The sequence below is a fragment of the Gossypium arboreum genome, chromosome 5, assembly GCF_025698485.1.
Source record: "Gossypium arboreum isolate Shixiya-1 chromosome 5, ASM2569848v2, whole genome shotgun sequence".
Classification (NCBI taxonomy): Eukaryota; Viridiplantae; Streptophyta; class Magnoliopsida; order Malvales; family Malvaceae; genus Gossypium; species Gossypium arboreum.
Window position 1 is genome coordinate 10,434,549 of NC_069074.1, and position 16,324 is coordinate 10,450,872.

The 16,324-nt window shown below is 33.7% G+C and overlaps 4 protein-coding genes and 1 pseudogene across 6 annotated transcripts; 3 read left to right on the forward strand and 2 right to left on the reverse strand.

Moving 5' to 3' along the window:
- Positions 1–2,185: 2,185 nt before the first annotated feature.
- On the reverse strand, positions 2,186–3,623 carry LOC108450576 (pyridoxal 5'-phosphate synthase-like subunit PDX1.2). The gene has a single exon (XM_017748257.2). It carries the CDS (start codon positions 3,249–3,251, stop codon positions 2,334–2,336), a length of 918 nt encoding a protein of 305 aa, XP_017603746.1. The 5' UTR covers positions 3,252–3,623; the 3' UTR covers positions 2,186–2,333.
- Positions 3,624–4,612: 989 nt separating this feature from the next.
- On the forward strand, positions 4,613–7,628 carry LOC108450173 (kinesin-like protein KIN-13B). 3 transcript variants are annotated; one of them, XR_008283281.1, is made up of 5 exons: positions 4,613–5,410; positions 5,760–5,861; positions 6,130–6,207; positions 6,748–6,924; positions 7,022–7,628. XR_008283281.1 is itself a non-coding variant. In XM_017747683.2 (4 exons), the coding sequence occupies exons 1-4, from the start codon at positions 5,282–5,284 to the stop codon at positions 6,802–6,804; spliced, it is 366 nt and encodes a 121-aa protein (XP_017603172.1). In that variant the 5' UTR covers positions 4,613–5,281; the 3' UTR covers positions 6,805–7,628. The 3 variants fall into 3 exon arrangements, 2 of the variants coding, with proteins under 2 accessions (XP_017603172.1, XP_052884755.1); XM_017747683.2 differs by having other exon boundaries at positions 6,748–7,628; XM_053028795.1 differs by having other exon boundaries at positions 6,765–7,628.
- On the forward strand, positions 7,096–8,988 carry LOC108451201 (kinesin-like protein KIN-13B; annotated as a pseudogene).
- Positions 8,989–10,169: 1,181 nt separating this feature from the next.
- LOC108452154 (uncharacterized) lies at positions 10,170–11,509 on the reverse strand. Its single transcript, XM_017749910.2, has one exon. The coding sequence runs from the start codon at positions 11,069–11,071 to the stop codon at positions 10,409–10,411; it is 663 nt and encodes a 220-aa protein (XP_017605399.1). The 5' UTR covers positions 11,072–11,509; the 3' UTR covers positions 10,170–10,408.
- Positions 11,510–13,760: 2,251 nt separating this feature from the next.
- On the forward strand, positions 13,761–15,203 carry LOC108450547 (60S ribosomal protein L37-3). The gene is made up of 4 exons (XM_017748223.2): positions 13,761–13,912; positions 14,014–14,149; positions 14,635–14,736; positions 14,864–15,203. The coding sequence occupies exons 1-4, from the start codon at positions 13,910–13,912 to the stop codon at positions 14,908–14,910; spliced, it is 288 nt and encodes a 95-aa protein (XP_017603712.1). The 5' UTR covers positions 13,761–13,909; the 3' UTR covers positions 14,911–15,203.
- The last annotated feature ends 1,121 nt before the right edge of the window (positions 15,204–16,324 follow it).

Sequence of the window (16,324 nt, forward strand, 5' to 3'; positions counted from 1 at the left end):
TCGGGTCATTACATAACATATAATGAAAGAAGAATAAAAAATAATAATCAGATATGAAACATTAAATAAAAGAAACTTCTTATACAAATTTTACATCTTGCTGTCAAAGAAATTAGAAATCATGGAGAATAAATTTGATCGTCGATAAAAGGAACTATCACTTTGAGCAAAATCGTGTTGATAACGTGTTATAAAATAAAAAGAGATTTAGAGAATAAAGAACAAAGAACAAAGAAAATAGGAAAGTAACAGAGAATATACTTTATTGATAAAAAATGGTGATTACAATACTTCATCAGAGTCTCTATTTATAGGCACAAGAAGTATAAAAGAAGTAAAGATCTAATTCTAATAACTATTAGAATTTAAAGTACATCAAAACTTTATCTTGATCATGATGGACATCCACTTAATAAAATATTCATAACAGTTTCTAAAATTAAAATAAATATTAGATATGTATGATTTCTAAATTTAAAAAATTAAAAATATTTTAAACTTTTTATAATAGTTTTATTTTCCACTTTTCTTCTTCAAAATTAAAGCATAAGCTATATTCATAATATTAAAATTATCTTATCTTTCAAAAATTTAAGTATATTTTTAATTTGTTTACATTTATTAAATATTGTTTTATCAATAATTTTAATTAATATACTGATATTTAAATAATAACAATTTTATAAAACATACTAGTAATATGGAATAAAAACTAGTTATTCATAAAGTGATGCTTTTGATTGAATGTGTTTTTTTCTTTAATATTGTATTTAATCATTGAATTCGATAATCTTTACAATTTGATCCTTAAAATTTGAAAACTATTTCCTATAAAAATTAATCCTTACGATAACATAAAGGCTTTTTATTTAAAAAAAAGAAAAACATTTCTGATTTCACAAAGTTCAATCAAAAGCCAAGTTTTGGATCAAAAGAAAATTTTGAACATCAATGATCCGGCCCAGACACCTGTCTTATCCAGTATCGATAATCCATAATTGAATTTAGATAGCTTGCTAATTACACAAGCACGAAGAAAGATTAGGCCACTTCGGCAATCAACTTAGCCTACTCTTTTATAATTCTACTATCCTGGTTTTCATAGGCGAAGCACAAATATAGAAAGAGGAAGTGAGCAAATACAACTAAGGTGCAGATGAGACGCAAACTACTTAGATTTGACTTGAAAATATATCGAATTTGATTCCATCATTGTCAAGCTAAATTCTAACAGTTCGAGCTATTAAGCAAGCCCATTTTATATTTGAAATCAATAATAGAATTTAAAGTCAAGCATGAGAGTGAATTCATTATTTATAAATGAGCAAACTCAAGCATTTGCTTTTATTCCAAATCAAGCTTGAGTTGTAAAAGTGAAACTCAATTGAGATTTAGCTGAACAAGCTCCAACATTGAGTTGAATTGGAGGCTTGGAGCTTCTTACAACTAGAACTCGGCTCAGTTACATAGTAAAATATCACTCGGTAAATTAAGTTCTTAAATAAGCCTAGTTTAGTGCAATGGCTTGAGTTGAGTTCAGTTGAGAATATTTGGATATAGTTTTTTTTAGTACAAACCCGAATAAGAAAGCACGTCAACATGATTGTATCTTTTAGACTGTTCCTAGCGCCATGCTAGTGCGATCTTTATGCCATCTACGTGATAGTTTTAACAGACGACATTCAAACATCCTATATGTACAAATTATTAAAACATGAAGCATTAATGTGCACATAGACAAACACAAATCAGAGACTTTCAGAATCATATTCCCTAATTGCAACAGCTCTACTAGATGCATTTCTTTGAAAAACTTAGCACGCGTCGTTTCCATTAAAAAACATAGACCAGGTGATGGTAAACCGTAAAATGTAAGATCACACTAAAGGCTATGGACTAATTGACAATGATCCATTATATTGGCTATGAGATTGGAACCTATGTTGCTTTGACCTTTAAGTTTTCCTAAAAGTGTTGGTATCCGACATATTTGGATATGAATATGAATCTATCTCTCCAAATATAAGCATAAGTTTTTCTTTTTGAATATATCCATGTCCGATATCCAACCAAGATAAAAATATACTTGGCATATGTAATCACTAAATAGCAAATAATCGCCAAATCGATATCATCAACAACCAAGTAGTGAGAAAAGTAAGTAGTTACATGAACACTTTTGACGTACTGATTAAACCAACTTATTCTGTAATTATATCCTTACGGAGTTCAACATAGAAACCTCAGCAAAACTAAAAGAACAACAACTTCAAGAGCAAACTAAGAAACAGTCATATGAATCTCAACAACAGGAAAGAAGATACATTACTTGATCAAGCTCCTCCTTCTCCAAAGGGTTCCATCGTCTCCTCACTGACATTCAGGCCCGCCATTTCCTCCTCCAATCCACAACTATTTTCTACTAAAACATGAGGATCATTGTAATGCCTAACTGCTTCCACAATTCCCCGAACACGCTTATACGGATCCGAGCCATTGTCAAACACTTCTGATCCCACAAAGACACCATCACACCCCAACTGCATCATCAATGCAGCATCTGCCGGAGTTACAATTCCACCAGCAGCAAAATGCACCACTGGTAGTCTCCCCATTTGCTTGGTTTGGGCAACCAGATCATAAGGGGCAGCAATTTCCTTCGAAAACGCGAAAACTTCATCTTCATCCATGTTATTTAGAATCCTGATTTCACCCATCACAGACCTGACGTTTTTAACCGTTTCAGCGATGTTACCAGTCCCCAACAAGGCCCCCTGCGTTCTAATCATGGCAGCTCCTTCCCTCACTCTCCTTAACGCATCCCCTAGGTTCTTGCAGCCGCAAACGAAAGGGCATCCGAAATTATGCTTGTTAATGAAATTATTTTCATCGGCTATTGCTAAAACCTCGCTTTCATCGATGTAATCGATTCCTACTCGTTCGAGAATCTGGGCTTCGACGAAGTGGCCGACCCGGGAACGAGCCATAACGGGGATTAATACGCAGCGTTTTATTTGTTTGATGATCGAAGGATCCGGCATGCACGAAATGCCTTGGCAGTTGGGTTCGGTGATGACTAAACAACAGGCATCGGCTTCCTCGGCAATTTTTGCTTGGTTGAGGGTTGAGACTTCGACAATGGCGCCGCCACGGAGCATTTGGGCAAGCCCCGCTTTGATAGAGAAGGAGTTCTTCTTGGCGTCGGTTATGGACGTGGCTTTGTAGAGTGTTACGGCTCCGTCCTCTGCCATGGCTGCCAAATGCTTGTGGAAATGTTTCAAAGGAAGAAGCCAACGAGGAAGCGTATTTCGGATTCTTTTAGTTTTGGTGTCTGGTAGATTGCTTGTAAGGGTGGGAGCCTAAGAGGGAATAAAAGAGGGGTAGCTGTTGGTGTTTTGTTAGTTCGAGAAGTTTCTATGAACATTAATAGATTATTCATAGACACAGGAAATTTATGCAGGCTTCTTCTCCAGTTCTGGCTCCACGTTCGGATTAAACAATCTTGCTTGCAATATACCGAACTTTTGCCTTTTACCTTTAATTTTTTTTTCCGATATTGCATTTAGCCCACCAACTAACACATTATCCCAGTTGGAATTTATAAATTTTTTTTTCTCAAATTGTTATAAAAATTGTCATTCCATAAAAAAATTGTATTTTCTTTTGTAATCCTGTTAAATATGGAACACTCGGGACTCGTAACATTAATAATGATATAATTTTCTTAATAAAATATATTATTTTTTTTCAAAAAATATATATATTAGTTTAAAAATCTAAAAGAAATTAAAAATTATAAAATATCTGTATCTAAAATTTTAAAAATATTACAAAAAATAAAAACATCTAAAATTGAAGTTAAATAAATTCAAAACCCTAAAAAATTACATTTGTGTCTAAATAAATTACAAACAAATTAGATAAAAAATATTTATAATAAAATTTATGCTTAGAGATGGGTGCATATTATTATAGATTCTTCATATTAACAAAATGCAAAAATGATTATTTTAAAAAATATTGAAAACTTTTTCATGTTTCTTTTTGTCTTTTATTTGTTAATTATGTATTAGATATTTTTTACTTGAAAATTTGAGTTTCAAATATAAAATTCTTGAAATCTCTTTCCAATTTATCTTCTCCTTGAAAAGAGGAGTAATTTTTGTCAATTTTTCATCCCTCAAATCGATGGTAGGAATCAGAGATGGTGGAGACGCACTGGGAAGTCGGATTGAGAGAGGTTGTTGGATACAATGAATATTACACTTGTGCTCTAATATAAAATTAGGACAAAGAAAACATAATTTTTTATTAAAAATTCAATTATTAAAGTGAATAGTAAAATTAAACTTAAATATTAAATTAAACATAAAAATTAAACTCACACATAAATTTAAAAAAACCCAATCAATTAATAACTTCCTAGCCTAATTACTATTCGGTACTAAAAAAAAACCTAAGTTTGATGAAACGTGTCGTGTAGTTAGAGGGATCCCACAAAACGAAAGTGGGAGTTTTGAATGAGCGCAATTGATTAATTTCTCCAAGTGGGCCCCAGCCATGTCGGACGGTGATGGTTGATAGGCGCGTTTTCTTTTCTCAAAATAAATCCAATTTACCAAATATTACTGGATCCTACTACCCCTACCAAGGCTCAATGCGACATCGCGTAATATTCCCTCTTGTTATTCCGCGCCACGTCCCTCACTTGTCCCACAAATTTCAAATTACTCCGTCTATTCCGCTGATCCCTCTTATTTTTCACTCTTCCATTTGAATCTTGTCTGAAACAAAGATAATTTAAAAAACCCGATTATGGATCCGATTAAATATTAATCGGGTTCATTGATTTCTTATTTGATCATGTCGATTTAAGAAGGGACAGAGAAAGGGAAGCTTTGGATCGAAGCGTCGAGGTTTTTATTATGATATCAAGTAATTCAGAAGGGGGAGAGAGTTGGGAGATGAACGGAATAGGAAGACAGGGGCAGAGATCTACTGCGGCGGGGTTACAGGTGCACCATCAGAGATAAGACAACATTCGGATAATTTATTCCAAACGACGGCATACGGCTTCAGTCTACTGGTTTCAGCATATTCACTCTTCTAACAACTCTGCTCCTCCACTTCAGGTTCCCGTAGACTCATTGTTTGTGGTTTCTTATTTGTTTTGAGAGCATGATTGTGCATTATATGGCGGCAGAGGAGGAGAAGAACGTGGGCTAGGTCTAGAATGTAGAGAAATGTCCGGAGGGGTTCTAATGCGGGCAATGACTTTTTCATGGAGCCTACGACTCCTCCATTTAGTTCTCTACCGTCAAGCCAGAGGAAGAATGGTGAAGAGTCACCTAGTGACTTTAGTCCTGGTCCCATAGATCTGCATTCTTTTGTTACGGAGCTTCTGCCTGAGGTTGGTTTCACTTGGCATTTCTTTAAAGAGTATGAATGCAAGTCGTGTTTTTTTTTTAACAGCTCATCTTTATGTGCGATATGCACCCTGTTTATAGTTAAATTTTTGCGCATGAATGCCAGTCGTGTTTTTTTTTTCGTCAAATTATAAACCATCAATGAACTTGAAAGGTATTTATACTTTTGTTTCCCCCATGATTTATGCAGGTTAAACATTTGAGATTCAATTGTGTGAGTATTTAGACTGCTGGATATGATGCTGAATGACAAAAAGATATGTTGCATATGCTTTGTATATCGTCAAATTTGCTTTTTCCCTGAATAGAGTTTCTATTGGTTTTTGCCTGCAGGTGCGCAAAAGACCTCTTAATAAAAAGGTGTTAGCAAGGAATAAGGAAGATATTATGGAGACAATTTCCAATTCTCTAGTAGTCCATGAGACTAAACTTAAGGTAACAATTGTTTATTCTCTACAAGCTCAACACTATACCATACTAAAATGGTGAAATATGAATAGGGATCCAAAATGAACCCTAAGAATCTGGTCTATCCCAATTTTATCCCCCTGCCATTGCATGCAAAAAAAAAAAAAAGCATTTTATTTTTATGTTGTCATAATTTATTACTTGGCTTTTGACATACTTTAATCACTCATTTTCTGGTATTTCTTTATCTTCATACTACATTTTCTTGATGCAATTTATTCCTGATATTTTGCAGGTTGAGCTAACAGAGTACTTGGAGCAGCATGAATTTGTTTTTGATGCTGTGCTGAAGGAGGAGGTCTCAAATGATGAGGTGAGTGCTTATTGGTGGATAAAGGAAGCATATATTACAAGACATGGATTTCCTAGAATGATTGTTTTCTTTAGCTTAGTCAAGCTTATTTTCTGTCGGTTTATCGTGAAACTGTCGAGCCCATAGTTCCTATGATTTTTCAGTGCACAAAAGCTACTTCTTTTGCACATGACCAAACCGGTGAATAGCTGTTACTAAAATATCGAATAGATACTATGGAGTTAGTTTTGCATGACCCAAAATTTGAATTTATTTGTTTTAATGTAATATTTGTATATTTGTAAATCTTTATGAATATATGTTGTTATCAGTAAGTTTTTTTTTTGCATATCCTTTGTCTTTTGTGAGGACTGAGGATAACTGTTTTTATCTATATGGTTGGTCGTTAGCTTCTTATGAGCCTAAATTTGGCAAAATTGAGGGATGCCTTATGGTTTTTTTTTCCCCTGCAATTTTTTCTTACGGACATTAAAATTTACCTTCTTCATCAAGTCATCTCATATTTTTGGATTATTGCTTTAAGCTATCTTGCACTTACAGGTATTTCTCTTGTCCAGGGAGTGGAAAAACCTATACTATGAAGCCACTTCCCCTTAAAGCTTCTCGGGATATATTGAGGTTGATGCACCATACTTACAGGAACCAAGGGTTTCAGTTGTTTGTGTGCTTCTTTGGGATATATGGAGGGAAATTATTTGATCTCCTCAGTGATAGGAAGTAAGTTGTTGTAAGCATTCTCTTCATCTAATCAGTGCTATTTGTTTATTTGCTGATAGCTAAGCTTTTGTTTTGCTGGAAACTTTTCATGCTGGAGGATGGTAAGCAACAAGTTAACATGGTAGGTCTGCAAGAGTACTGACTACTGAGTATCAGATGTAGAGACTATTAATGGGCTTATTGAGAAAGGACGTGCCACAAGAAGTACTGGTACCACTGGTGCAAATGAGGAATCTTCCCGTTCTCATGCCGTACTTAAGCTTGCTATCAAGAGATCTGTTGATGGTACTGAATCAAAGCCTCCCCGTCTTATGCAAATCCTCGTTTATAGATCTGGCTGGAGGTGGAAGAGGTGCAGATGCTACAGATAATGATAAGCAGACAAGGTACAGAGCAATCTTTCAATTGCAAAATGATATAGACCAGATTGAGTTGCAGAGCTGGATATTTTGATGCACTGGTGATTATAGCTGAAATAAAAAGGAAGTGTTTTTAGTATCTGATATATATTGTAATTTGTCTGTTAGACAATATTGAAACGTAGATGTTATGCCAAATAGTCAAGAGTTTCTGAATCGTCTCAACTTTTCTTTGTCATGTTGGTGTCTTATCTTCTTAACTAATTTTACTTAATGATTTGTTATCAAGACAAACATTTCAAAGTTAAATGTTATTCAGAAGTCTATATGCACCTGCAGATGAAATTTGTTTCCAGTTCATGATGTTCAGCTCTTTCCAGGATTTTGTTTAATTTCGCTATGTCTGTTTAATTTAGCTTGCTTGCTTTGAAGGAGTGCATAAGAGCTCTGGACAATGATCAGGGTCACATACCTTTCCGAGGCAGTAAGCTGACAGAGTCACAGAGGTTGTAAGGGACTCATTTATGATTTCTATTGAATGTAAAGCTACATCTGGGGTCAAGAGCCTCTCGGAAGGGAGAAATCCCAAAAAAGATCTGTTATCTTCAACCTTAAACCTGAAAGAATTGATTGCTCAACCCCTATCTTCGGTTTTACCAACAGCATCAACCTTTGAGGACGATATTAATGGCACATGGGCTGACCAAAATGAAAGAGATGATTTTGATGCATCAGAAGATCCTTTTGAGAAGGAGAAAATGACATGGAAGAAAAATGTGAAGCCAGATCAATACAGTTCCTCTGTTTCCGAGGACAAGTTGTGGAAGCCTAATGGTCAGATAAAATGGAAGGAACCCACTGAGATCCGATTTTAAACATTCGAAGTCGGATGATGATTTGAATACCCTCCTACAGGTAATTTTGTAATAGAATTCTATTGTTAGAGACATGCAGGGCAAATGATTCATATGTTCAATCCTTAGTGTTTTCTTTCACCCAGGAAGAGGAGGATCTTGTAAATGCTCATAGAAAACAGGTGGAGACTATGAACATTGTCAACGAGGTAAACGATTTGACGATTTCATGTTCAAACTTTTTGTTTTTCGCCTGACTAGAATCCGAGCTCTGAATATTCCACGTTGATTCGATATTATCGTAATTCAGAAAGCGGTATTTATCTTCGGCAAGGCAAGCTAGTTACGTTTGTTTGTGCTGATACGTTCATGTTTATTGAATGTACACATAAACATTACAGGAGGTGAACCTGCTGGTTGAAGCAGACCGACCTGGGAAGCAGCAGGACGGTTATATATCTAGACTGAATGCTATTTTTTCGCAGAAGGCTGACGACGTCGTGCAGTTACAAACACAATTTGCTAATTTCGAGAAGCTTTACAGGAGCATAACATTTTAGTATCTTGTTCTGGCTATTGGTGTTCAGGGATGAAGAGTAGTAAGCCAGAGTGGTGCAACCATGGGTTTGCTTGATGATTCACTGATTGCCATTCAACACCCTTCCCTTCTTTCTTTTAAATTATATATATAGCCTTCAAGCAATAGGCAAAGGAAGTGATGGATTTACATGCCTTTTAGCATGCTATTGTAAAGTTCAGCAGCATTGTGATTGGATGCATTATTTGAATATGTCACACCACTCTTTATTTTATGTATTTTTTAATCCATACTATTATTATTTAAGAGATTAGCTGAGTTCCGACTCATTTATAAAATTACCAAAAACTCAATTGTTTTATTAAACAATAAATATTATTATTAAAGCATTTTGTTTTTATAATTTATATAAAATAATAAAATATCTATATAGATAATGGGAGTTGAACCCAAAGTCTGATATAATATTGGGATAGGATATAATATTGGGATAGGAGATGGAGGTAACATGTTTAAATCTATGCCAAATAAATATTTGAAAAGAACTTTAACTGAGTTTAAGACAACATTCAATTTATATTTTAATTTTATCAATTCAATTAAAGTCATATTTAATTTTTATATATATTTTAATAAATTTATTATATAATTTTTTCACCTACATTATAAGTGTGTAACAATTTAATCTTATTTAAAGGGTGAGTAAATTTAGTGTCATGGACTAATTACACTTATTTAATTAATAAAATTGCATATAATATGAATTAAAATTATAAAATAAAATAAAATTAGATATAATCAAGTATTTTAATTTTAAAAATAATTATCCACTAAGAGAAGCTCTATTTTTGGACTAAGAAAACAACTTAATAAGAAAAACAACTTAATTCTTTTAAAGGACTTTTTATCCTTGAAATCTAAATTCTAAATTTCTAATTTATAAGAAAAAATTTATTTGAACTTGTCACCCATATTTTAACTCATTATTTTTTTCCCCTTTCAGGTTATGTCATCTTTAAAATATTGGCCAATGATGGTTTTATGATAATAATAGTCTTATGAACTTTTGAGAATTCATGTTTGAAATGTCATCGCGTGTAATGTAATTAACAATGAAATTAATAGGTTAAAATCAGCTATGGAATAAATATAAGAGAACTGGATCCTCTCGATTTTTACTTCCAGGTGCTCACAGCACCGCAAATTCTTTCATAATAACTTTGATGGATTTGATGGCTGAACCAGACTCAAACCCTGATTCTGAATTTGGGGTCAAACGTCCCAAGAGCCACTCATCAACATCACCTACTGCATTCAATGTTTCACCATCATTTCACAACATACTGTTATCGGAATCAACTCTATAACCTTCCTTTGAAAAAGTTGAACAGCTTTTCTAATAACTGGACTCGACGGCCTTGATTCTCTGGTTTTCACTTTCATCCAAAACTCAAACAAATTTACTATGAACATCCATTTTCTATTGATGCAAAGTTTATTCAAAGCAATATTTGATATTATGATACGAATTACATGCAAATATACACTTCTTAAATCTTGATATGAAACTTCTATGATTTACTGATAACAATGGATGCTCAACCAAATTATAACAATCCAAGAGAAACAGAAGAATGCAGTCACACACACACACAAAACAGATTAAAAAAGAAAGTATTTAGGATAAGAACACAGGTTCATCTGAACAAGAGTATGTATGGGGAGACAAGGATCTACAGCCGAATCGACCCAAATCTTCGCTTCGAACGGCTGATGCTGGCAGAGGCCTGTGGAAGAGAGAATTCTGAGTACATATCCATGAAGAACTTGTCGACGATTGAAAGATAGACCGGACTTTTAAGTCGAGAATAATAATGGAGTGCTTCTTCAACATCCAATACATGTTCCATATCACCAACATCCATCATCTCCAGCTCTTTCATCTTTTGAGCCAATGCATAACTTCCTTCTCCATTTCTGTTGTAATAGTACTGTTCCTCCCCTTTGCTCAGTTTTGAGCTTCTCACTTTCTTTTTCTCCTCTTTTCCTCCATTTTCCTTTCTGTTCTTCACTACACTCGTATCTGAAAAGTTCATCAAGCTTCCATTACATTCTTCTTCTTCTTCTTCCCTCATTTGTTCTTTCAACGACATGGATATGATGGCATCTTTCTTCCCCATCCTTGATTCCTCTACACCAACTTCCCAGCCCTTACAAAAGTCTGCCAAGGATCGATCTTTTTGGCCTTTCCTCCTGCTGCAACCAGTGCATGAGAAGGGGTCTGGGAGGGTTGGTTTGGACAGCTTCTGGTATCCTACAAAGAAGAAAGATTTAAGGTTGTCAACTGATTTGTGGAAAATGTTCTTGGTCTTTTGTGTGGATTCCATCACCAGCATTTTTTGCCAGTGATGTTTGTATGGGGGAAGGCTTTGTTAAGCTCTTTGATGTCTCTATCTGCAACTAAAGACACAGCTCTAAGCTTCTTCTTCTTCTCCTCCAACTGTTTCCAATATACAGGTCAGACGGATTGAGACAAGAGATGTTTCTTAAAGGTTACTTAAAAACAAAACTTATATTACTTAGACTCGGGTGTGTCTCTGATTCATGTATGTGTCCCACATGAGTATGTTAGAAAAATGAAGACTTAAAATAACACAAGACAAAGCTAATGGAGCCAAAAGTGCAAATATCTTCCCAATCGCTTGCACTTTTCCTTGTTTTTCTCCTTAACCCTCCAATATCTGGGGCGAAAAGATTAATTAAATGAAAGTTAAAGATTTAAGAGATTGAGGTCTTAGGAATCTAATGATCACAAATGTTTTTCTGTTTTTGACTATTTGTTGTTTAAAGTGCAGTGCTATTGATTAAGATGCAAAGCAAAAGGCATTAGGTTGGGTGAAATTTAACTGATATATAGTCCACACTTTCAACTACTACCCTTTTTTGGTTTACTATGATGACCAAACTGAAGGACCCATATTGTTGCTTCTTACTTTCTTTCTTTTTTTAAACTCTTTTTTTGTTGAATTTCACAACAATCAATCTGATATCAACATGGCATTTGGCACCACATCTCTTTTTAAGATTTTTTGGTGCGATCATAATTCATCATCTACAAGTCCTCCTTTTGATTTGACTCATAAAGTAGTTAAATTCAATTTTTGTTTCTTATACACTTTAAGATACAGATATTGAGATATGAATCATCCAAATCTGTGAAATATATCCATGTCAGACATATACATGATTTCGAGTAACATAAGCATGAAATGGTCCTATTTGTTTTTTTTGGGGGGGGGGGGGGTGATGGCATCTAAAGGACCCAAAACTCAGTTGCCAATATTAATGCAAAGATAAGGTGCATGTTGATGCTTGCATGGTGAAGTCACTTTCTCACAGTTGCCATCGCTGAAATAAAGTCGTTCCACCAACCTAAAACAGGGAGCTTGAGCCTTTGTTACTTTTTACATAAAGATAAGCCTAAAGGAACCAAGCCAACAAACTTCACTTAGCAGTTTGCTTAAGAAGAGCCTTCCCCTCTTACCTGATAATTTCAAACCCAGAAGTGTTCGAAAATCGAAATGGTTGTAAGAATCTTAAGAGGGAAAAAGCCTAAATAAATAAAAAGGAGAAAAGCAAAAGCCGTTAGATATGGTTAGAGGATAGCTTTTTGGTCCCTTTTGTTTAGGTCTACATTGGCCCATTCAGATAGCGTTAGGCCACTGGAATGATTGTGTTGGTAATATTTTTAATTCATGTCTGATATGATGATTTTTTTACATTGTGTATAATACAATGTGTTTGAATGGGAATAAGTGCACCGTAATTTATGATTTGTGTATAAACTTCTTTTTCAAGAATGTGGTGCATAAGAACAGGTTTCAAGTAAGCATGGTCATCAGTTATCTGCTCAATTTCTCCTCTACCTGAGACTGATGAAATCAATTAAAAGAGTATCAGAAGCAGTTCTGAGAAACTGAACACTGAACAATGATCCAAGTGAATTAAATTCCCACCTTCATCCTTCTTCTGAGTTGTGACCACAATAAATATCCCTCAACACATGTACCTTACAATTAATTGATTGTAGTACTCATAATGCTTAGCACCTACTAATTGATTGGTTTTCAAAATATTCCCTGGCCTCAGCTCAAGGAAATAATTTTAAATTTTACCATTCTAATTTCGGTATCGTATAATCTTTTAAAATCGAATCAAAATATTTTAAAAAAACTTAACCAAACCAAATGTTTTTTTTTTCTTTTGGTTAAAACAACTATAAAACATATAAAAAAATACAATGGTAATATTCATTTATCTTGAAAGTTAACTGAAATTTTAAGTCTTGAAACACTACATAATTATTAATTTCAATTAATTCGATTAATTACCTGATTTCGAACTGAATTAATTGATAACAAAAATTCTAAAAAATGATTTAACCAATCTCTGACCAAACTAAGTTTGACCACCGACCAATTAACTAAATAAGATCAGTTCAATCGATTAATTCGATTTTAACCGTAGTTTGAACATCCCTGATTCCAACTTTATCAATGTTAGTAGTTAAATTTGATATCTAATTTTTTTTTAATATAGTACCTAAATTTGATAAAAGTTATATAAGTTACTTTTAACATGCTAAAAATGTTAATTTTTTTATACAAGTAGTTAATGTATAATTGACACATGACACTTGTATATGAAGTAATTTTAAATGTGGACAAAATGTAAAAATTTTATTTTAAATACTTAATTAAGTTTCATTTAATATTTATTTATTCTTTTCCCAAAAATCTTTAAAAATTTTAAAAAAATTCACGCAAATAAAAAAGCTAACTTGAGATTTTACGTTTGCATTGGACCAAAACAAAATTTAAATACCAAAATAAAAAAAATCAAATTTGAGTACGAAATATATATTAAGATTTTTTTGGCAAAAAAAAACCTGATTCCTGTTCAAAACTATTTACCCAATTTTGTTTTTGCCAGTTCAATAACAACCATATATTCCTGCTGGCCCAACCCAAGCTAATTTTTGAGTGATAGTAATTGGACCAAAAGTATGAACAAGAAGTAAGAGATAGGCCCATTGAAGTCCAAGTGTGGCACATCTCAGCCTTAAAAAAACCCTTGTTGGTGCCTTCTTTTCGCTTCCAACTGGTATTGTTAGAAACCTCCGCCGCTCTCTTTCTTCTTCAGAGCCACTTAGGGTTTTTCCTGCGTCAGCTCCAATGGTAATATGCCAAACCAACACACCCTTCTTTTATATCTCTTTTTCCACCCCTTGATCTACTTGTATATTTGAAAATGAAATAAAAAAAGTGGTAATGTGCAGGGAAAGGGAACAGGGAGTTTTGGTAAAAGAAGGAACAAGACCCACACTCTCTGCGTTAGATGTGGCCGCCGTAGCTTCCATCTCCAGAAGAGCCGTTGCTCTGCCTGTGCTTTCCCTGCTGCTCGTAAGAGGACATGTCAGTGCCTCGTCCGCTTTTTCTTTGTTATCAAGATCGTTTATTGTGTTTTTCGTTTTTGTTGTTAACTTTGTTCCTAAGTCTAATTTGCAACTAGATTTCTCGGATTGACTAGTGGGGTTTCTTTCTTTATGTGCTTATATATCAAAGCTAATATCTTTGACATGAATATCTATTTGGGTTTCACTTTGAATGCGTTTATTCAGATAAGAATTCAATTTCCTGAATATGGTGGGAAAAATGGTGTGATTAAAATTTTAAGATGCTTCTGTATAAAACTATGGACTTGTAGTTCGAATCAATGTGTTTTCTGCCTGAACCATAGATTTGTCAGTTGTAATGTTACATGAAATTTGCTTATGCCAGTAGTAATACTTAAAGTACTTTGAATGAACATGCGTTTTGATGTGTTTATATGTTACGATTGGATTGTAATTTGGTGTTAGTCCTTAAACCTAAGGGGAATTTTTTATTGTGGGATTCAGATAACTGGAGTGTGAAGGCAATCAGAAGAAAGACCACTGGAACCGGTAGGATGAGGTATCTGCGCCATGTCCCTCGCAGGTTCAAGACTGGTTTCAGAGAAGGTAATGAGTTGCTAATTCTTTTTGCTGACGGGTTTATAATTTTAAGCTTCTTGTCATTCTGTTTTGTTCAAAGCATATCTTTGGATTTTGTTTCTATTTTCAATTCCGGTGTTGGATCATGATCTAGGTACTGAAGCAGCACCGAGGAAGAAGGTTGCAGCAGCTTCTGCTTGAGGTATTACGAGGTTGTTTTGGATGAAGCATCTTTTTTTAGGAAAACTTTTACGAGAACATTACTCTCGAGGGTTGTCATTACATTGAATGCTTTAGCTGTTTTTAGTTTATGATTATGGAGTTGCACTAAATTTTGAACAAGGATGAATGATTTAGTTTTCCTCTAGTTTATTTTTGAGGAGTTGCTTCAAATTTTGAACGAGGATGGACAAGGCTATTGTTGGTTTACACTTAGTTACTTGATACAATTTTTTTGGATGAAGTTAATGTATGTTCTTGTTTTTGGTTATAAATGATGCCCTAATCTTGTTTCAAGATAGTTGAAAATTTAAAGTCATTTCTGTTTCGCTTATTATTGTCAACACTACTTCTAGTCGAATATTGTGGTCGGAGAAAACACTTCCATATATGCTGAAATTTTAGGGTGGAAGCCATAAGATAACAGTTTACTAGTAGCATATATCAGTAGCTATTTAGGGTTTTATTTGTTTCTCCTTGAAAGCCTCATTATTTGTGGCTGGAACATTTGCAACCTGGGTTTATCTCGGTGCTTTGTAGTATTTAAAGTTAATGTTGTAGAAACCGCTGTCGCTAAGAGGCTCATATCCGTCATTGCTCTGTTTCCGTCCTTGCTATGTTCCTCTAGCATGTAAAAATGGAAATTTTTTGACGACGCAATATTTTACTGTTGAAGTTTAAATGTCGTGAATGAAACAACCATCTATCCTACAAAAAATGGGGAGGCATTAAATTTAGGGATAATATAATTTATGCCCAAGTAGGTGATTTTGGTACTTTTTAAGTTTTTTCAACTTTGGTGGTTAGATTATTTTTGTTCATGAGCTTAAAAAATATAAAAACTCAAAATTCGATGGTGTTATATTTTTAACTTATTTTATATTATCATTTGAAAATTAAAAAGTACATAATTTTGTTATTCATGACTTGATATCATGTTTTAATAAATAATTCCATGATTAAATTGATTACATTATTGGTTTTTGATTCAACCGTTTCAATTATTAGACGAACAATAATAATTAAACTCCTTCAACCTGTTTAACTGTAGTTTTTTTCTTTTTGTTTTTTACTTTTGTCAGTCTCAAGCTGTTTTTTTTTTTCTTCTTAATCTGGTTTTCGATTCGATCTTGTTTGTTTCAAGAATATTGGATATGTGAAATTTTCTCTTAATTTAAATTTAAGGATTAAAATAAGTTTAACTGTTAAGTTTTAAGTATCAAAATGAGTTTAAAAAATAGAAATACTAAATTGAAGTTAAATGCAGGCTAATATATCAATATGTGTTGAATTGAAGAAAGGTAGGGTGTGTTTTAGTCATATCAATTGACACGTTAACTTTTTAGTTGATAGTTAAATAATTATAATTTCATTCTTGAGTTTTGAATTAAATTTC

What these genes read in the sequence shown, in the direction of transcription:
- LOC108450173 (XM_017747683.2), top strand. Translation starts at nt 5,282, where the DNA reads ATGGAGCCTACGACTCCTCCATTTAGTTCTCTACCGTCAAGCCAGAGG. An exon ending in TTACGGAGCTTCTGCCTGAG is followed by an intron (nt 5,411 to 5,759) that starts GTTGGTTTCACT and finishes TTTTGCCTGCAG; the next exon opens with GTGCGCAAAAGACCTCTTAA. An exon ending in TCCATGAGACTAAACTTAAG is followed by an intron (nt 5,862 to 6,129) that starts GTAACAATTGTT and finishes GATATTTTGCAG; the next exon opens with GTTGAGCTAACAGAGTACTT.
- LOC108450547 (XM_017748223.2), top strand. An exon ending in TGCTGCTCGTAAGAGGACAT is followed by an intron (nt 14,150 to 14,634) that starts GTCAGTGCCTCG and finishes TGTGGGATTCAG; the next exon opens with ATAACTGGAGTGTGAAGGCA. An exon ending in CAAGACTGGTTTCAGAGAAG is followed by an intron (nt 14,737 to 14,863) that starts GTAATGAGTTGC and finishes ATCATGATCTAG; the next exon opens with GTACTGAAGCAGCACCGAGG.
- LOC108450576 (XM_017748257.2), bottom strand. Translation starts at nt 3,251, where the DNA reads ATGGCAGAGGACGGAGCCGTAACACTCTACAAAGCCACGTCCATAACC.
- LOC108452154 (XM_017749910.2), bottom strand. Translation starts at nt 11,071, where the DNA reads ATGCTGGTGATGGAATCCACACAAAAGACCAAGAACATTTTCCACAAA.